At 43.9% G+C, this 21,918-nt stretch overlaps 1 protein-coding gene across 1 annotated transcript; it reads left to right on the top strand.

The window, feature by feature from the left end:
* The first annotated feature begins 1,996 nt into the window (after positions 1-1,996).
* On the top strand, positions 1,997-19,531 carry ca12 (carbonic anhydrase XII). Its single transcript, XM_033968250.1, has 9 exons — positions 1,997-2,228; positions 2,374-2,394; positions 3,608-3,787; positions 8,521-8,663; positions 15,246-15,341; positions 15,823-15,886; positions 17,232-17,389; positions 17,946-18,072; positions 18,894-19,531. The coding sequence occupies exons 1-9, from the start codon at positions 1,997-1,999 to the stop codon at positions 19,529-19,531; spliced, it is 1,659 nt and encodes a 552-aa protein (XP_033824141.1).
* Positions 19,532-21,918: the final 2,387 nt, after the last annotated feature.

A 21,918-nucleotide genomic window follows, 5' to 3' on the forward strand; every position in this document is an offset into this window, starting at 1 on the left:
CACTGCATATTTTTTTACCTATCTACTTACTTTAAAACTACCGCTTCATAACATCACAAGGTGGAACAGAGTATTTTCATTTTGAGAGAAACTCAGCCTAAATATGCAGGCTTTGTGTGTTAAACATGTGAATGAAACAAAACACAACTCCAGGTCTGTTTGTGATTAGGAAACAGCATTAGAACAGAGATCAGAGAATAATGTAATACGGGCCCTTCAAGGTAATATGGGCCCTTTAAGAATAGATTTTGAAAAACTCACTCTTGTTGGGATTGCCTCTTCATAGATATGCCTCTCCACAGATGTGACGTGTAACTGCTTTTCTCCATAGAGGGAGTGTACCTTTAGATGTGTCAAGAAAACACATTTTGAAGAGACATATTACTGAAGTAAATCTACACGATAACCGATAATATTAAAGGAACAGCAGGTCTCTCAGAGCAGCAGCTGTATCCTGTTCTGTAGGAGCTCAGAGAAGAAACAGGATTTGGAATGAAACATTTCTTTGTTTATGTTTTTAGAGCGGTCGGATTAACTTTCAATCGAACTCCCTATGTGCATACACAGTTGTTGTGTCCATGGGCAAGACACTTCACACTCTCGCCTCGCCCCCAGGTGCTGCTGATGCATGGTGCTATATTTTATAAAAGTGCAATAACGTCATCATCAAAATCTTGATGATGACGTTTTAAAAACAGGTTCAAACTGACATCATTTTAGTTCAAAAATGCTCCTCCACTTTGGACTCTGGGCAAATGTGACAAATGTGTTTCTTAGAGTTTTTCTGAATCATTTGTGGAGCTGTTGTTTTCACCACAATCATGAGTTAATCCAAACAGACTCAGAATCATGATCTTTAAGGAGAGAAAGGTTCAGTTCATCTGAGTCTGATCCAGAGTCTGAAGCAGCGTCCCGTGTGGCCTCATTGCTCTCTGCTTGTATACTGGGGATTGTCTTTTATTATTTTTATTTGTATTTATTTATTTATTTATTTATTTTGTATTTATTTATTTCACACTTAACACATAACAATAAAAAGGACATGGTTTATAAAAAGTAAGTGCAGGACGAGGCAAACACCCAAAAAGGCTCATGTTAAAGCCTCCTCTGTGAAAACATCAAACTGAACATTACAGTCGTGTTTCACTTTAAAATTGACAGTTATTCTTGTTTTAGACTCAGAGACAAACTGAATATTTTGCAGAGTTGTGACATTTATATTTGTTCTTAAACATTTTAGATTCAGTGTTTTGAGTTTTTACAGGAGAAAACATCATTACATCATAGACCCACGAATACTGCTCTGAAGGCTGGGACGTCATCTGCATAACCTCTGCACCTATAAAAGCCAAAAGTAAAATCTGTCAACTGGACAAAATGTTGTAGGAGTGGAGACGTTTGGCTCATCCAAGCCAAGGCAGTGTCCAGAGGTAATCTGACCAGAATTGAAGAAGCGGCTTAGACGAGCAGCCAAACCTCTTCACTCCTACAATGTTTTTTCCAGTTGACATATTTTACTTTTGTCTTTTACTATGGATCAGACCTGGACTGAGTGATTACACACACATCTCTACACCTGCAGCAGTTATTAGGCCCATTCTAATGTAATTCCACAAAAAGAACAACAGGGAGTGCTACAGTGAAAGCGCAGAAATGAGAGTTGAGGATGTAAAGTTAGAGTAATATTCCAGCCCCGTCCTTATTAAACAAAAGGAAAGTTTAAATCTACTTTTTTGTCAGTTTAAGTTGATTTAGGCCACGCGCTTTACGTTCACCTCAGGTCAACGTTACCACGTCAGTCTCTTTAGTATAAATAAACAGAATTAACCCAACTGATAAATTAAATGTGTTAAATCTTACGTTTTAAAATAGAGTTTGATGATTAACTTAAAATAAGCAGCACACACAGACCTGCGGCACAGGTCCAGCCTGTGGCCCGCGCGTGTCCGTGAGTCCAGATGCCCTCCCGCCCTCAGGATACACGGGGGCTGTTGAAATGCGGTCACTCACTGGTCACTGCTCACTGGTCGCTGCCCTGACCGTGCCACCGGAGGCACGTTTGCCCTTGTGTTTTTCACGTCATTCTGGGAGCACGGTGACTCATGGATATAAAAGCGAGTCCCAGGCCGCTGCGCGCACACCGGGGCTCGCGGGACTTACCGAAGACATGTCACTGCGGCGCGGGCTCACGTGCGTGCTGCTGCTGCGCGCCGCCGCTCTGCTCCACGGTAACGCGCTCCGCTTATCAGCGCAAAAGAAGCAAAGATGCGAGTTTTTAATCAGCGTCAGACTGTGTGAATTTAAACGTGTTTTTCACTGATGATGATGATGATGATGATGATGATAATGTACACCTGTTTTTCTTTGTTTTAGCTGCGAAGTGGAGGTACTCTGGTGAGTAAATACATATAATGATCAGAGGTGGAAGAAGGACTCAGCTTTGTTACTTGAGTAAAAGTGCAGATACTGGAGCAAAAAAGTTAAATATAAAAAAATCTACTCTATAAGTATTAAAGTATCTGTTTTAAATTTACTGAAGGAGTGCTTCACATATATTTTGAGTTTTATAAAGCTTCAAATGTGGTGATTTTGATAAAGATTTGAGCTGAATATTGTTCAACAGAAAAAACTGAATCGATCATTTTTTGTTTGCTTGTTTATTTTTATTTTTTTATTTTTTATTTTTTGCAAATTATGAACGTGTTAAAAATAAACCCTCAGTCTTTTCAGCAGGTCCACACAATAATAAAAAAATACTTTTACTTTTCAGTCCAGTTTAAAAATGTAGTGGAGTAGAAAGTACAGATACTGCTCTCAAACGAACTGAAGGAAAAGTAAAAGTATACACTGTAAAATGTGCTCAACTAAAGTACAGATACCTGTAATGTGTTCTTAAGTACAGTACTTTACTTCACCTGTGATGACCTTCCTCTGTCTCACTGTGACACTGATGTGTGAATGTGATTTTATTACAGGTTTATATGAAAAAAATTGAGAAATGGAGAAGCCAAAAGAGATTTGAAAACAGAACACGACTGACTCGCCATGTTACAAAACCATGTGTGCACAGCATCAGAGAAATTCAAAGTGTTTATTTTTGTAATAATGTTGTAATTGTCTTAAACGGGCAGAGCCTCAGGTCTCTGTGTGACTCTGTGCACACATTCAACCAAGACAGTTGTATTCTGGTATTTACTCTGATTTTACCAAATAAAATCCGAGATTCCTGCACAAAGAGGAGCCTAAACTACAGTGTGAATGAATCAATTAGATGCATGTTTTTACAGATGTAGAAGGCATGAAATACAAAAATGGGCCTATAGAGTTGAAGTATGTAGGACGTCTGTGGTCACATGGGCCTGAGCAAAAAGGCACAAATCTGATGATTTGTCTCATTTATGTTTATTTATTAGTGGATTTATTTTAGTTCAGTCAGTGTCAGAGCTGCACGAGACCAAAGCACTTCACCAAGAATTACAAATATTTAGTTTGTTATTGTATTAAACTTTTCTAACCTGCATGGCCCGAAGTCCTGTCACTAAAATCTGACTATGAAACCAGTGGAACTATTGCTCCTTGTTGAACCTCACCTCTCCTTCCCCTGTAGGTCCGGAGGGGGAGCAGGACTGGTCCGGACAGTTCCCATACTGTGGAGGCGTGTTCCAGTCTCCCATTCACATCACCTCGGACCTGCTCCGGTTTGACCCATCGCTGGGCGCCGTTGCTCTGCACAACTACCACCTGCCACCCCATGAGCAGCTCACTCTGGGCAACAATGGGCACTCGGGTGAGTGTGCCGCCTGTGACATCACAATGGGGGTTATGGTAAAATGTTCAGCAATTACCATAGTGACACAATGCAATATATATATATATATATATATATATATATATATATATATATATATATATTTTTTTTTTTTTTTTTTTTTTTTTCAGACTTGTTTTTTTTTTGTATTTACTAATGTGTGCATTGTCTCTTCATGGTAACAGCTGAACATTCCACCATAGACATAGATGTAAAACACTCCCCAGCGTGACATCACTGCAAGGTATCAGTTAACAGCTTGAAAGCTCAGTGCTGATCAGCTCTGTGGAACTAGTGACACAAGATCGGTACTTTTATTTAAAATCTGCATGAAACTTTATAAACCACCAAGTTATTCAAATATTTTGCAGAATCTTGTGTCTTAAATTTGTTTTTTGGATTTAAAACAAAAACTTTATGGATATTAGTTAAGCACATAGCTGGTTAGCGTCAATGTTGCCTTTGAACTCTTAATATTTGAATATTTGGAAAAGTCTATGATAAAAATGTCCTTCCAGGAACCGGAGTGGTCAGTGTGCAGTGCACAGTTCCACAGATCAAAGCGGACATGACCATTAGAATGAGCTGACATAAACATGAAGGGATGCTTTTCAAAGTTGAGGTTTTAATTACGGGTCAACTTTCAGAAAATGAGCATTGTGCGTCCCGCCCGTTGACCACACCCTAAACACACTCTTATTACCTTGGCCTCGCCGTGACCCAAACGCTCGCGCTAGTCTGGATAATCTGACCAAAGATTAGTCAACACTTTAGAGGCAAGCAAACGTCTATGGGCGGGCGATAATAAGTGACTGTAGAAGACTTTTGAAGAGAAAACTGGTGCTTATGTGAGCGCGTACTTATGTGAGCGCATGCAGTGGGGACGTCAGCGCTGCTCCTGCTGACACTCACTGCTTCACTCTGATGTGCCGCCCTTATAGCGTTTTGGCGCCTCTTTGAAAATTATGTTGTGTATGCTCTATAGTTATAATCTTTGGCACCTGTGGATCATTATGTTATAATAAACTCCAGCCCCACTGCACGCGCTCATAGCGACCTATTCTGCAAACTTTTCTTTACAGATCTTTAACCAGGTCTTGTATTTGGAGTGATTCATGTTTATCCATCCATCCATCCATCCATTTTCTTCCGCTTATCCGGGGCCGGGTCGGGGGGGCAGCAGTCTAAGCACGGACTCCCAAACTTCCCTCACCCCAGACACGTCCTCCAGCTCCTCTGGTGGAATCCCAAGGCATTCCCAGGCTAGCCGAGAGACATAGTCCCTCCAGCGTGTCCTGGGTCTTCCCCAGGGCTCCTCTCAACGTGTAGGAGCAGTGGCTCTACTCCGAGCTCCTCCCGTGTGACTGAGCTCCTCACCCTATCCCTAAGGATGCGCCCAGCCACTCTGCGGAGGAAACCCATTTCGGCCGCTTGTATCCGCGACCTTGTCCTTTGGGTCATTACACAGAGCTCATGACCATAGGTGAGGGTAGGAACGTAGATTGACCGGTAAATCGAGAGCTTTGCCTGCTCAGCTCCTTCTTCACCACAACGGACCAATACAGTGACCGCATCACTGCAGACGCTGCACCGATCCGCCTGTCAATCTCACGCTCCATCCTTCCCTCACTCGTGAACAAGACCCCGAGATACTTGAACTCCTCCACCCACTCACCACCCACCCGGAGAGGGCAAACCACATTTTTCCGGTCAAGAACCATGGTCTCGGATTTGGTGGAGCTGATTCTCATCCCAGCCACTTCACACTCGGCTGCAAACCGCCCCAGTGCCTGCTGCAGGTCCTAGCTCGATAAAGCCATCAGGACAACATCATCCGCAAACAGCAGAGATGAAATCCTGTGGTTCCCGAACCAGACCCCTCCGGCCCCTGGCTGCGCCTAGAAATTCTGTCCATAAATATAATGAACAGAACCGGTGACAAAGGGCAGCCCTGGCGGAGTCCAACATGCACCGGGAACAGGTCTGACTTACTGCCGGCAATGCGAACACAGCTCCTGCTCCGGTCATACAGGGACCGGACAACCCTTAGCAAAGGGCCCCGGACCCCATACTCCCGGAGCACCCCCCAAAGGACACCACGAGGGACACGGTCGAATGCCTTCTCCAGATCCACAAAACACATGTGGACTGGTTGGGCATACTCCCATGAGCCCTCGAGGACCCGATGGAGAGTATAGAGCTGGTCCAGTGTTCCACGACCAGGACGAAAACCACACTGCTCCTCCTGAATCCGAGGTTCGACTATCGGTCGGATTCTCCTCTCCAGTACCCTGGAATAGACCTTACAGGGAAGGCTGAGGAGTGTGATTCCCCTGTAATTGGAACACACCCTCCGGTCCCCCTTCTTATACAGAGGGACCACCACCCCAGTCTGCCATTCCAGTGGTACTGTCCCCAACCACCACGCGATGTTGCAGAGACGTGTCAGCCAAGACAGTCCCACAACATCCAGAGACTTGAGGTACTCAGGACAGATCTCGTCCACCCCCGGAGCCTTGCCACCGAGGAGCTTGCTAACCACCTCGGTGACTTCAGCCAGGGTGATGGACGAGTCCACCTCCGGGTCCCCAGTCTCTGCTTCCTCCTCGGAAGACATGACAGTGGGATTGAGGAGATCCTCAAATTATTCCTTCCACCGCCTGACAACATCCCCAGTCGAGGTCAGCAGCTCTCCACCTGCACTGTAAACAGTGTTGGTGAAGCACTGCTTCCCCCTCCTGAGGCGTCTGACGGTTTGCCAGAATTTCTTTGAGGCCGTCCGAGAGTACTCCTCCATGGCCTCCCCGAACTCCTTCCAACCCCGAGTTTTTGCCTCTGAAACCGCACGAGCCGCGGCACACTTGGCCCGCCTTTACTCATCGGCTGCCTCGGGAGTCCCACGAGCCAACAAGGCTCGATAGGACTCCTTCTTCAGCTTGACGCCATCCCTTACTTCCGGTGTGCACCACCGGGTTCGGGGATTGCCGCCGCGACAAGCACCGCAGACGTTACGACCACAGCTACGAGCGGCCGCATTGACAATAGAGGTGGAGAACATGGCCCACTCGGAGTCCATGTCTCCAACCTCCCCCGGGATCAGGGAGAAGTTCTCCCGGAGGTGTGAGTTGAAGACCCCTCTGACAGAAGGCTCTGCCAGGCATTCCCAACAGACCCTTACAATACGCTTGGGTATGCCAGGTCTGTCCGGCTTCCTCCTCCGCCAGCAGATCCAACTCACCATCAGGTGGTGATCAGTTGACAGCTCAGCCCCTCTCTTCACCCAAGTGTCCAAGACACGCGGTCGGAGGTCAGTTGACACGACAAGAAAGTCGATCATCGACCTCTGACTTAGAGTGTCCTGGTGCCACGTGCACCGATGGACACCCTTGTGCTCGAACATGGTGTTCGTTATGGACAAACTGTGACTAACACAGAAGTCCAATAACAAAACACCACTCGAGTTCAGATCAGGGAGGCCGTTCCTCCCAATCACGCCCCTCCAGGTGTCACTGTCGTTACCCACATGGGCGTTGAAGTCCCCCAGGAGAACAACGGAGTCCCCAGTCGGTACACTGTCTAGTACCCCTCCCAGGGACTCCAAGAAGGCCGGGTACTCTGCACTGCTGTTTGGCCCGTAGGCCGACACAACAGTGAGAGACCTGTCCCCGACCCGAAGGTGCAGGGACGCGACCCTCTCGTTCACCGGAGTGAACCCCAACACGAAGCGGCTGAGCTGTGGGGCAATGAGCAAGCCCACACCAGCTCGCCGCCTCTCCCCGCGGGCAACGCCAGAGAAATGGAGAGTCCAGCCCCTCTCAAGAAGTTGGGTTCCAGAGCCCAAACTGTGCGTGGAGGCGAGGCCGACTATATCTAGTCGGTAACGCTCAACCTCCCGCACAAGCTCAGGCTCCTTCCCCCCCAGTGAGGTGACATTCCATGTCCCCAGAGCCAGTCTCCATGTCCAGAGATCCGGTCGTCGAGGCCCCCGCCTTCGACTGCTGCCCAGATCTTCATGCACTGGCCCCTTACGGATCCTCTTGCTGGTGGTGAGTCCACATGAGGACGGCCCCATGTCACTCCTTCGGGCTGAGCCCGGCCGGGCCCCGTGGGGAAAGGCCCGGCCACCAGGCGCTCGCTGTCGAGCACCCACCCCAGGCCTGGCTCCAGGGTGGGGCCCCCGTAACGCCGGTCCGGGCGACGTAGCTTGCCTTGATTTAATTTTCTTCATAAGGGGCTTCTGAACCGCTCTTCGTCTGACCCGTCCCCCTGGACCTGTTTGCCATGGGTGACCCTACCAGGGACATGAAGCCCCCGACAACATAGCTCCCAGGATCATTCGGGCACTCAAACTCCTCCACCACATTAAGGTGGCGGTTCAGGGAGGGGATTCATGTTTAAGTAATCTTTAATCTTTAGTCATTTTGGTACCACAAACATAACTTAAACAATACAGACTTTTTATCATAGCCATTTACTAAACTACAAAAATAATCCCAAATTCTTCCTCCAAAGTCTGAACTCTGCTTCAAACCACTGCTTTTCCAGAGGATCAGCATTGACCCCTCAGTTAAAAGACACATTGATGAATATAAATGACTAAATCTTGAGCTAATTTAAAACTTGATTACTTGCGTAGCCCTATGTGAACAGTATTTCTATTCATAATTTGTACTTTTTTACATATGAAGCTAAACTCGTCTTTCTTTCCACAGTACAAATATCACTCCCTTCTCGCATGTACATATCCAGCCTGCCTGACAGATACACGGCGGCTCAGCTTCACTTCCACTGGGGCTCGGCCACTCGACCAATGGGATCGGAACACATGGTCAACAATAAACAGTATGCAGGAGAAGTAAGTAAACTCTATGTATATAATGTTCCCTCTCTATATATATAACTATATGTGTATAACTCTCTGTATTTATATAACTCTCTCTATACATGTATATAACTATCTATATGTATATAACTCTCTCTATATGTATATAACTCTTTATATGTGTATAACACTCTATATGTACAACCCCAATTCCAATGAAGTTGGGACGCTGTGTAAAACTTAAAAAGTACAGAATACAATGATTTGCAAGTCCTTTTCAACCTTTTTTAAATGTATTTATTTAGAAAAGGGACAGTGCATATTAATGAACATAAGATACATATGTAAATATGCCAGATTTTAGCCACAGGCTAGTTTCCATCTGTTGTCCCTGGACAGGTTGATAGTCACATTTAACATAAAATACCACATACACAATATTGAACTGAATAAACTACAAAGACATGATATTCAATTTGATGTCTGAAACACATTCCAATAAAGCTGGGACAGGGGCATGTTTACCACCTTTCCTTTTAGCAACAATCAATAAGCATTTGCAAACTGAGGACACCAATTGTTGAAGCTTTGCAGGAGGAATCCTTTCCCATTCTTGCTGAATGTACAACTTCAGTTGCTCCATGGTCGTATTTTGTGCTTCATAATGTGCCACACATTTTCAATGGGAGATAGGTCTGGATTGCAGGCAGGTCAGTCTAGTACCCTCACTCTTTTACTATGAAGCCATGCTGTTGTAACAACTGCAGAATGTGGCTTGGCATTGTCTTGCTGAAAGAAGCAGACCCCTATAGCATCACAGATGCTGGCTTTTTAACTTTGCGTTGATAACAATCCAGATGGTCCTTTTCTTTGGCTCGCAGGACGCAGGACATCTATGATTTCCTTAGACCAGGGGTCACCAACCTTTTTTAACCTGAGAGCTACTTTATGGGCACTGAGTCATGCGTAGGGCTACCAGTTTGAGACGCTCTTCTGAAATAACACATTTTCTCAGTTTGCCTTTAGTTATACATTATTAATAATGATAAATGATAATCATCTATGTGAACACACTGATCATGTTGGAAGACACTGATCATATTAATGTTTTCTCAAAATAATTATCAACAATGAGCAAGGAGGGAAACAGATATCAGTATACAGCACTTTAACTTTACTAATCTTAGTAATTGTTAAATTTCCAGATGACACTTACATCACTACATCTCATAGGAAAAGTGTCCCATTTTCACTATCCATTGACAAACCTTTTTAACAAAACATATATAATACACATTGCACCATGTTTCATAAAGTTATCAATTATGTAATGTTAAAGAAAAATAAGGTTACATATTTTTAAATAAATCTCCATTGCGTTGTTTGACTTTTTCACCGGTGTCGTGAAAAAAAGCCTGTTGTTTACCCAAAGCTGCGTTTAGCTCTGGGCTTGTTCTGCCCATAGTGTGCGTCCCCGTGGGGGAGCGCTCGTCTCCGTGGGGAGTGCGCGTCCCCGTGGGTAGTTAGTGTGGAGTTTTATGAGAGGTAGTGAAGTGTCCCTCCACATTGTGCCACTTTGACGTCACCACAATCGCTCCGCAGATGAGATATGCGCAGGTTTCTTTTACAGTCTTAAATCGTTGTGAAAGTGATCTCTTTATTTTCTACCATGTTTTGGAGTAAGAAACTGCTTTCAGCGCATCCTCACAGCGCTCGCGAGCGGAGCACTGGTTTTGTCACGCGCACAATACTGACCTTTGAAGTGAGTAGGTCAAAGTTCACCTTAACTTATCTAAACTTCACGTATAATGAACATATGTTTAAGATATTGTCAATTTTTAAATCTATATAAACGCAAGGGTGATAAAAAAAAAAAAAGCAACAGAATAAGATTAAATTTTAGATGCAGCTCATTAGTGAGTTGTGCTGTTTTTAGAACCGGTCTGCGGGCGACTCATCTGGGGCTTGGGGGCGACATGGCGCCCGCGGGCATAGGGTTGGTGACCCCTGCCTTAGACGTTAATCTGTGCTTTATTTTAGCACAATGAGTGGCACTATGAGTGAATCGTTTTACTGTAGACAGGAAACAGCTGATGCAACGACTTTTAGATTGTGGTGTGCAGTCTCTTCACTGCCATATTCCACTGCAGTCTTTGGCACTAGGAGATTTAAAATTTCATCCATTTCTCCTTGTGTCTGTGGTCTGCACTTTTTGTCATACGTTTAAAAAATGTTTAAAGTCATGTTTCCACACTAGGCCTTTTGAATCATAGAGTTTTATGTCCCACAATCACACCTGCACAAGAGACAGGAGACAACATGAGATGAGGACAATGGGAGACGAGGACAAGGGGAGACGACAGGAGGCGAGGACAACAAGAGATGGGGACGATGGGAGATGACGGAAGACGACAGGAGATGAGGATGACAGGAGACGAGGACAATGGGTGATGACAGGAGACGAGAACAACAGGAGATGAGGACGACGGGAGACGAGGACGATGGGAGACAAGGATGACAGGAGATGAGGATGACAGGAGATGAGGACGACGGGAGACGACAAGAGACGATAGGAGACAAGGACAACGGGAGACCACAGGAGACGAGGACTACGGAAGACGGCAGGAGACGAGGACGACAGGAGATGACAGGAGACGAGGACAACATGAGATGAGAATGACGGGAGATGAGGACAGTGGGAGACAAGGAGGACAGGAAACAAGGATGACAGGAGATGAGGACAATGGGAGACGACAGGAGGATGACAGGAGAGATAACAGGAGACGTTGGAAGATGAGGACGAAGGGTGACGAGGACGACAGGAGATGACAGGAGATGAGGACGAAAGGAGACGGGGACGACAAGAGATGACAGGAGAATGACGGCAGACGACATGAGATGAGGACGACGGGGATGATGGGAGACAACAGGAGACGAGGACGACAGGAGATGAGGACAACGGGAGACGAGGACAACAGGAGATGACAGGAAACAACAGGAGGTGAGAACAACGGGAGATGAGGATGAGAGGAGACCAGGACAGTGGGAGACAAGGACGACGGGAGATGACAGGAAGTGAAAGGAGGCGAGGACAATGGGAGACGAGGATAGCGGGAGACAAGGACGACAGGAGACGACAGGAAATGACAGGAGGCAAGGACAACGGGAGACGAGGATGATGGGAGACGGCAGGAGACGAGGACGACGGAAGACAAGGATGACGGCAGACGAGGATGACAGGAGATGACAGAAGACAACAAGAGACGAGGACAACAGGAGACGACAAGAGACGACAGGAGACGAGGACTACAGGAGACAACAGGAGACGAGGATGACAGGAGACAAGGACAACATTAGATGACAGGACAGGAGGTGAGGACGACAGGAGACGAGGATGACAGGAGTCGAGAGGAGATGAGGACGACAGGAGACGATGGAAGACGAGGACAACAGGAGACAACAGGAGATGAGGACGACAGAAGATGAGGACGACAGGAGATGAGGACGAAAGACAAGGATGATGGGAGACAAGAGGAGATGAGGACGACAGGAGACGAGAATGACATGAGATGACAGGAGACGACAGGAGACAAGGCCAACCTTGCTTTGGCCTACCTCCTTCAATCGGGCCACAGTCTCAAATGTGCCATAGCTGGGCCGGTTCGTTTGCACTAAACGTACAGTTCCTTAGGGGCACCTGTGCTTGGGCATGGTTCATTTGGGCCACTGTGAACCTCAGGATGTTTCAGTCTCAAGCACCTCAGACTGCCTATGGGACTCATACTAGTGTGTGGCTGGTTTCAGTTACTACAATTTCTTGTTCAAATTCAAATGTAAGATGTTTTAATTAATTATTCCAAAACCACGGTGTTGGAAAAGCAGATTTTCCAGCTGTATGCTGCACTTAACTTTCACATAACTGTGAAAAAGATCAAATCTCTACCTCTGTTTGAGTGTAGCTCTGACTCCAGACAGTCTGGGACTCACTTCACAGACCTCCCTTCTCATTGTTTAGTCAAACACAAACACAGATAGTGACCGAAATAAGGGCCCATAAAACAGAGTGTGAGATTACATTACAAAAATAATCAGATGTTTATAGTGTGTATCAGAGGAGCTTTTTAAACTGGCAGTTGTTTTATTTGAGACAATGAGACGAGTGTTTTTGGGAGCTGTGGTTTGGGGATTAAATGAGGATGTCATTACACACTGGTCTCAGAGGAGTGGCTCTGCTGGCACCGCACTGTAAGCACCTTTCACTCTCAGTTTGTTCATTTGTTTGCTGTCTCATCCTAGATACTCAAATTAAAGGCCCTCATGACATTATTCTCTGGTATCTGTTCTAATGTTGTTTCCTCATCACAAACAGACCTGGAGTTGTGTTTTGTTTCATTCACATGTTTAACACACAAACCCTGCATATTTAGGCTGAGTTCCTTTCTCAAACTGAAAACACTCTTTTCCAATACAGGAAGTGCTTTCTACATCTTGGTCACATTTTTATACAAGATTTTTCCACCTTCAAGGCTCAAAGCTCTTTACATCAAGGAAGCACTCCGCCATCACAAGGTGGAACAGAGCATTTCGAGCTTTGGTGATGTAGACAGACTAATAATAAAGGGCTACTCAAACATGTGTGAATGAAATGGTGAAGACTCAGGACCCGCTGGAGGGACTGTCTCTCGGGTGGCCTGGGAATGCTTTGGAGTCCCTTCGGAGGAGCTGGAGGAAGTGTCTGGGGTGAGGGAAGTCTGGGAGTCCGCGCTTACACTGCTGCCTTGGAAAAACAGAACAAAATGGATGGATGAGTGTGAATGAAACAAAACACAACTCCAGGTATGTTTTTGAGGAGGACAGGGCAGAGTCGATTTTGTGAAATACAGGACCTTTAAACTCCATAAAGCTGTAATTGCTGAAAGACCTGTCTTTACGTGGAATGGCAGCACGGTGGCTGAGTGGCAACACTCATGCCTCACAGCAAGAGGGTTTGGTTCGATCCCCGGGTCGCCCAGGCCTTTCTGTGTGGAGTTTTTCATGTTTCTCCCCGTGTCTGGATGGGTTTCCTCCGGGTACTCCGGTTTCCCCCATCAACCAAAACATGAATACCCTTCAACTGTTGTTGTGATTTTGGGCGTTACAAAAATAAATGAATTGAGTTGAATTGGAATGAGGCTCACTCCGTTTCCCTGGTGCACATGTAGCAGCCATATCAGAGGCAGCTGTGGTCTTACCTGCATCTCTATGGACACACAGACACACACCTCTATGGTGTACCCGGAGGACCAAACCACACTTCTTAATAATATGTTTTTCTCGTGCTTTTGGATGATGGGAAGTGGCCTCTCGTACTGAGTGCTATACAAATCACTACATATGTCAAACAGTCATATCAAGTCAGACTGAAGCCAAAAGAAACCAAAGCAGAACAGAAACTTATGAAAATGAAGATATTCAGACAGTTTTAAATCAAACCTGTTTTACAAACTGTTCTGTTCAGATCTTTAACCATGTTTTAGTCATTTCTTCTCACTGAGCCTCTAAAGTTGTATTTGGAGTGATTCATGTTTGAGGAATCTTTAATCTCTTATTTTCAAGATCCCATTTTGCCGATCTACCCCTGTTTTCACCTCCATTGGTACACACCCACTGTGATGTGCACGCCTATGAGTAGTCATCTTGGTACAAATGAAAAAAAAAGTGCTGCTCTAGTGTGATGTGGAGCTATCCATAGGAGGCGCTGACAGCATTCTGCGCTTTGTTGTGATGATGTTTATGGCAACATTAGCTCCCATTGGGCACTGCAGTTTTCTAACGTGAAAGTCAGCGGACTTGTTTCTTTAATTAAGTCGTTTTAGATGAATATTGTGATTTAAAATGTGCACAAAATGACTAAGACTGAGACTTAAATGAGACTAAAATGAACCACAGACGTGTCACATGTCATCATCTCCTCAGGCCATTTCAGTTATTTTTATTTTTATTCATTTTTTAATTTAAGTTCATTCACAAAAGATATATTAGATTTTTTTTTTTTTTTTACTTCAGAACAGTTTTTAGCAATACGGCAACCCCTAGTGTTGCAAGTAAGTAAGTCCTACTACACTCCAGAGCTGTAGTGTAGTCAACAATTGTACTGAAGCAAGAGTACTGTTACTTCAAAGTAATATTACCTAAGTAGAAGTACAAAGTAGGTCCAAGAAATGACTCAAGTAAGAGTCAAAAAAGTATTGGGAAAATTATTACTCATGTAAGAGTAACTAAAGTAGTAACATAACATCTGATTTATAATTAATGTAAGTGAATGTAATTTGGAAGGACAAAACATTAAATAATGCACAAAGTCCGGTAAAATGATAAAACATAAAAATTATGAAACATAAAAATGATCAGATCTGAAGGCGCCGTGACGGAAACACAGGTTAAACTCATTTCATTGGCAACATGACAAAGTTTTGGTCATTTTTAGACTTATTCAAAGTGGGAAGAGGAACCTGGGCTTTATTCGAGTAAGAGTACTGTTACTTCAATAAGTAGGAGTAAAATTATGAGATGTACTCAGTAAACCTGATCTGCTAAAGCCTGAGGTTAGTCTGATGACACATTTCTTTTTTCCAGATGCATGTGGTCCACTTTAACTCAGAGAAGTATCCAAACATGTCTGTGGCTGTGGACAAGTCGGATGGATTGGCCGTGCTCGGAGTCTTCATCGAGGTGAGACACAAGAGCTCAGGGTGTTTCCTGAAGATTATACTGCTGTATAATGTATCTGTATGTTAATCTATACTGTATATATCTGTATGTTAGTCTGTACTGTATATATCTGTATGTTAGTCTGTACTGTATATAACTGTATGTTAGTCTATCCTGTATATATCTGTATGTTATATACTGTATATATGTATTGTATATGTTATATACTATATATATCTGTATGTGTAGCCTGGGCATAGACTGTACACATGTCTGTGTGTTATCTGTATAATGACTGCTGACTCTATATATCAGCAGCAGTTGCAGAGAGAGGGGCCACAGTTTGTCAGTCTAAAGTGAATTGCAGAGTCGACGGAGCTTGAAGTGTGCCATTGATCACTTCCCATTCAGAACGCGGCTGCTAGCGCGTTAACTATGTCCATTTACATACAAAGTATATGGTTAAACTGTATTATAATCTTGGCGCATGTTTCTTTTGCAGATTGGTGGATATAATGCAGCTTATGATCAGTTCCTGAAATTCCTCAATGGCATTAAATACAGAGGTGAGGTCACATGGTCTGTGTCTTTGGCTTGAAACATGCTGCGGAAAACTGAGCTGTTTAAATCCGGGCTCAAAGCTTTAGAGTTGCAATAACAGGCTTTGTTTATCTTAATCTGTGATCCTGTGTTGTTTCTTTGTATGATGTAACGATGTGCTGAGCTTTGCCCTCTGTCAGCTGTTTAATGGGATTGTACTGGTGAAATGGAGTTTTTAAAAGTTCACTTTATATCAAGGATGTCGAGGTTATTCGGTCAATCGATAATTGTGATTAATCAGGTCACAATATGATCGTAAAGAGCTGAAATATAAAATATAACGATCATGAGGGACACTCACTCCATTTAAAAATATATTTGCAATTTCCACTACCAATCTGATTTTCTGATGTATACTGTAGAGCAGTGGTTCTTAACATGGGTTCGATCGAACCCTAGGGGTTCGGTGAGTCAGTTTCAGGGGTTCGGTGGAGATTAAGACACGCACCCAATATGATTCGTGGACTGCGAGCGTCTCCAGACGCTGGCCGTGTCCCAATTCAACAAATGCACCCTTCAATATGCCTATCGAAGTACCCGCCCGACTTAATTTAATGGCACAATGGGCATTTAAGGGCATTTAAGCGCACATTTAAGGGCATTTAAGCGCACTTGAATTGAGACACAGCTAGAGTGATGCCCCGGCATTGACTGGGAGGATCCCGGCGACAACTGCACTCTGATTGGACATCTTTGAGGGACCACGGAAGCACATTACCGAAATTAGGTGATGGGTGTGTGTTAAAATGTTAAAAATAATAAATTGCATAAATACAATAAGTTCATTATTGGAATACATAAGATAAAAAATGTAAATCATTTCAGTGTGGTAGTATTAAAAAAGGTCATGTCTTTGTGAAAAGGTATGTATGTAATTTGTTGTGAGTTCATGCATTGTATTGGTTTTATTCTTTGAACACAGTGATGTTAATGCATGGTTCATTTTGTGCACCAGTAAAACATACATATGTCTTGAGTTTGAAAAAAAAAAACATATTTTATTTTTTCAATAAAGCAAGGGTTTGGTGAATGTGCATATGAAAGTGGTGGGGTTCAGTACCTCCAACAAGGTTAAGAACCACTGCTGTAGAGTAAATACTGTGTATCTCTTTAAATCACTATAACTTTACTTAGCATCAAGAATGTTTCATAAAGATGTCTGCATACGAAGGGAGTGGTGGTATGTTAGAATGTCTATGTTTATTTATGTGTCAGTAATCATGAAAATTTGTTACATGATGATGTTTTTCTCATGATGATTATAACATCTACTTTATATTATTTTTAATAATTGTGTTTTCTGTTCTTAAGGTCAGAAAGTTCAAGTCCCCGGTTTCAACATCAGAGATCTGTTCCCTGCACGTCTGGATGAATATTACCGCTACGACGGCTCTCTAACCACACCCCCCTGTTACCCCAGTGTTCTGTGGACATTATTCAGGAGTCCTGTGACCATATCGCGCTCTCAGGTGAATAAGGCAACACAAATGGTTCATCAAAGGGCCTATATTACACAAACTGACTCTTGTGAGGTTTAATCCATGTTCTAATGCTGTTGCCTCTTCAAAAACAAAGCTGGAGTTGTTTTTTGTTTCATTCACACATGTTTGAGTAACACTTTATTATTAATTGGTCTACATCTCCAAAGCTCAAAATGCTCGGTTCCACCTTGTGATGTCATGAAGTGGTAGTGTTCAAGTTAACAGCTCCTTTTACCTTTGGTTCAGTACAGATAGGCAATTCCAGGGCTGAAATCATTCAAATGATTCTAGTGAAGGTGTATGGAGTTTAAAAACACAGTGGAGCACTTCCTGTGTTACCACATGACATCACAAGGTGGAACAGTGTTTTCTGTTTGAGAGAAGAACTCAGCCTAAATATGCAGGGTCTGTGTGTTAAACATGTGTGAATGAAACACAACACAACTCCAGGTCTGTCTGTGATGAGAAAATAATATTAGAACACAAATCAGACAGTAGCGTGATACAGCCGCTTTAAAACTGTAACTATTTGTTTTGGTTCCAGTTCTTGTCCCTGGCCACAGCTCTGTTCTCGTCTCTCGCTCAGGAGTCGACCTCTGAAACTCTAAACAAGAACTTCCGCAGACTACAGTCAGCCGACAGTCGTGTGGTGCTCGCGTCTTTTAAAGAGCGTGAGTGTAGCCGCGCCTTGGGTCAAACCGTGTCCTCTGCTCTGTTTAAAATAGTCAAATCGCCGGTTTGGAGCTGCTCTTGTGCATGGCTGTCACCCCTCACCTGCCTGTAGTATAGCTCTGTCCTTTTCATTATCACTCACTGCAGTTTGACCATAATCATACTGATTATGTCATACGTGTGTTTTATCATCTGTGCCGTCTGTTACTGCCATAGACTGTATATATAAATGGACATAGCTAACCTGCTAGCCGTGCTCCAAATAAGGAAGACTGTGTCCCCTTTCTCTGTAACCGCTGATGTCAGACTCGTCATTTTGGTCTTAAATGTTTGTATTAACCCATTCTACATGATCCTGGGGTTTTTGTTTCACTATTGTGTCTGTAAATCAACATTTACATAACAGACAAATCAGGCACCTTCTTCCTCCGAGGTCGATCCCGCTAGCGTGAGCAAAAGGTTTGATTGACAGCACTGCTAAACCAACGGTGGGAAGAGGCATTAACTTCAACAGCCTCGCTCCAGATTGGCTCTTTGGTTGCTATGATACTCGTGGTCGGAAATCCAAATATGGAACTCAGCTCCAAATTGGCCCCTATAACTGCTAACCTTGATGAGTTTCATTTCACACTCAGTAAGTCCACTTCTTTGTACAGTCTGTGGTCACTGCACTGGGGGCTGTGTCACCTGCATGTTTCACTGTGGCTTTAATACTGGCACTTTTCTCTGGACCTGCTCCATGAAATGACGCTGGGTCTTTGAGGGCCGCTCTGACACTTGTGGATCACATCAAACTGTTTAACTGCTGTGTTTAATGCAGGCCGAGGACCACATGCCCCCACTGTCACCCCTCGCTTCATGAGGAAGCACTTAGTGCATCAGCTGTTGGAGGGGGACCTGGCTGACCTGGCAGACGAGGGGCTGTACCAGCTACTGCCCAGCGTGGCCAAGCTTCCAGACGGCAACATGAAAGATCTGCATGTCCAGAGAGGACCTAAAGCCAAGAAGCAGATGACAAGTCCTCCTCAGAGGAAGAGCCTCTCTGTGTTGGATCAAACAGCTCTGTGCTTTGTGTCTCAGGAGGAGAAGGTGATGCGTCAGTTGCACCAGGCTCACGCTGACCATCGACTCGTCCAGACTCTAGAAGACCAGGTGTTCCCAGAGCTGAACCTCCGCAGTTACCTGGACTGTAGGTCTGATCTGGCTCTTCCAACTATCAGACACATTCTGAGCGGCCGGCCCACAGATGAGGCCTGGGAGCTGGACCAGTCTCTAACCAAAGCCCTGTCCGGTCAGAGGAAGAGATCCCCTGCTGCCAAGAAGAAGAAGCCTGTAACCAACAGCAGCAAACACGGTCCCCCCACAAGAGCCCCCAGAAAACCTCCCAGCCACGGGCACACACACCCTAGCCACGGCCTCACACACCCCTGGCTCCTGCCCATGGAGTGGGAGGACTGAGATCAGCCCATAACTTTTTCTTTTCAACCAAACAACACTTTATATTTAGCCCAAAGCTGCTTCGTTCTCTGCTCAGGAATAAATACTTATACTCTCTTAAGTCTGACTAATCTAAGTGCACTTAAAGTCCCGCTGCTGCATAAACTGAACTGAAGGAGCAGACGATAGGAACAGTCTCTGCCAGCCTCAGGTTTCCTCCAGCTCACTAATTACTTAGATATGACTGTACTTTGCTACAGCTTATGAAATTTACAAAGCGTTCCTGTTCTAAACACAGCTGAATAAAACACTCTCAAATACTTCTCGGCTTTGATGTGTTTCATTGTAGAAACATTTTAGAAATTTTAGAGTAAAGCCCCAGGCCTCAGGAGGCCTCAGAGGGCTTCAGTGTAAATGCTGATCTGTGATGTTTCCTCACTGTTTCTCTGCTTCTCTGTCTCAGACGGAGCGTTTTGGATGGAACCAGGTGAGTGATATTATTCTGTTTACACTGACTCCACCTTCACATATTGATTGTTTAAGCAGCCATTTTCTTTGATGAAAATTTGAAAATGTATGCTAACATGGCTAAAACAAAGTAACTTAAAGTCTCAGTTTATAATTCTGTAAAGAAAAGACACGGCGAAACGAGGTACGAGATCAGGCCGATGAGAAAGAGACAAATTTGGCCTCAAAGTTTTTTATTTATTTAATTTAATATTTTTGTTTTCCTAATGTAAACACTTGGAGATCTCTTTCTTCATGTGTGCATAATCTTTTGGCAATTTTGTCTGGAGCTCTTGTCCCATCCCGAGGAAACACACTTAACACATGACACATAATGGTCTTGTCCATCTATATATGTCTCACTTCCACCTCCTCCTTTTCAATATTTTTCTGATTTTAACTTGTGTCTGTGTGTCCCTCAGTCGTCCAGGTCTGATCCACAGCAAAATAAAAAATCCAATCTGTAAATGGACAAAAGTTTTAGAGTGAAGATATTTGGCTGCTCATCCAAGATGCTTCTTCAGTTCTGGTCAGTTTACTGATGGACACTGCCTTATATCTGTCAGAAGGGAGGAGCTAACTACACTGAAGCTAACACACCTGTTTGTTTACAGTTTCTGTTTGTTGGCTAGGTCTAGGTCTAAGTTAAAGAGGCAATTTTTGATAGCAAAGACAGTCCATCTTTAAACAGGAACAGGGCCTTAAGTGTAAGGGGCCTGAATGATAATGCAAAATATGTTTCAGGTACAGACTCAGGTGTAGCTCATAAGACCTAGCCAACAAACAGAAACTGTAAGCAAAAAGGTCTGTTAGCTTCAGTATAGTTAGTTCCTCCCTTCAGACAGATATAAGGCGGTGTCCAGCAGTAATCTGACCAGAACTGAAGTGTCTTGGATAAGTGGCCAAACATCTTCACTCTAAAACTTTTTGTCCAGTTACAGTTTTTGCTTTTGCGATGATTTTAACTTGTATTTTGTCTTTTATAAAAATTAAACTCAGATTTTAATCAACCAGTAATAATTTCCAGTTGAAACAGTAAAACACCAGTGTATATTAATCACATAGTCTGATCACATTTCATATTTAATCCAGTTTTAGTGACGTTTTAAACAACATGTCCCTGCAGGTCTGTATATCCCTGTGCTGGTGTGTGCAACTCTGGGACCGGCTCTTTTAGCTTTAAGCGCGTGCCTCATAAAAAGGAAACGGTGAGTCTTTTATTACCAAGAAAAGACACATTGATTCTTAGGTTTAGGAAGTTTTATTTGGACAGAGCGGGGTTCAGTATCATGAACATACAGACAGGACATGACAAAAGATAAGGAAAAACATGTAAGACTGAACAATATAGAGTCATTCAGGCTCCACACATCTGCACCATAGACTATATACATAAATGATAGCCAACCTGCTAGCCGTCACATTCCAACTAGGAAAATATGAAAATTTATAACAGACAAATCAGGTGCCTTTACCCGAGATCACTCCCGCCAGCGTTAGCAACAAGTTCCTTCTAAACCAGTGGTGCAAGCAGTAAGGGGCATTACCTTAATCAGCCTCTCTCCAGATTGGCTCTTTGGTTGCTATGATACTCAACTGTCGGAATTCCAAAGATGGAACTCTGCTCCAAATTGACACTGATAACTGCTAGCCTCGATGAGCTTCATTTGGGGCCTAACACTGTGGGTGACGTCATACTCCCTTCAGTCCATTTCTTTGCACAGTATTTGTTCCAAACACCTTTAATCTCATGCTGAAGTCCAGACCCTGCTGTATCTGTCACACACTTGTCACAGCTCGTCCACCTAAACCCTGTTATTTTTCTTATTATAGTTTCGATCAAATAAATACATTGATAAATATTTGAATATTTATTTTAATCTGATCTAACCTGAAGTGAA

Source organism: Periophthalmus magnuspinnatus, chromosome 6, assembly GCF_009829125.3.
Source record: "Periophthalmus magnuspinnatus isolate fPerMag1 chromosome 6, fPerMag1.2.pri, whole genome shotgun sequence".
NCBI lineage: Eukaryota > Metazoa > Chordata > Actinopteri > Gobiiformes > Gobiidae > Periophthalmus > Periophthalmus magnuspinnatus.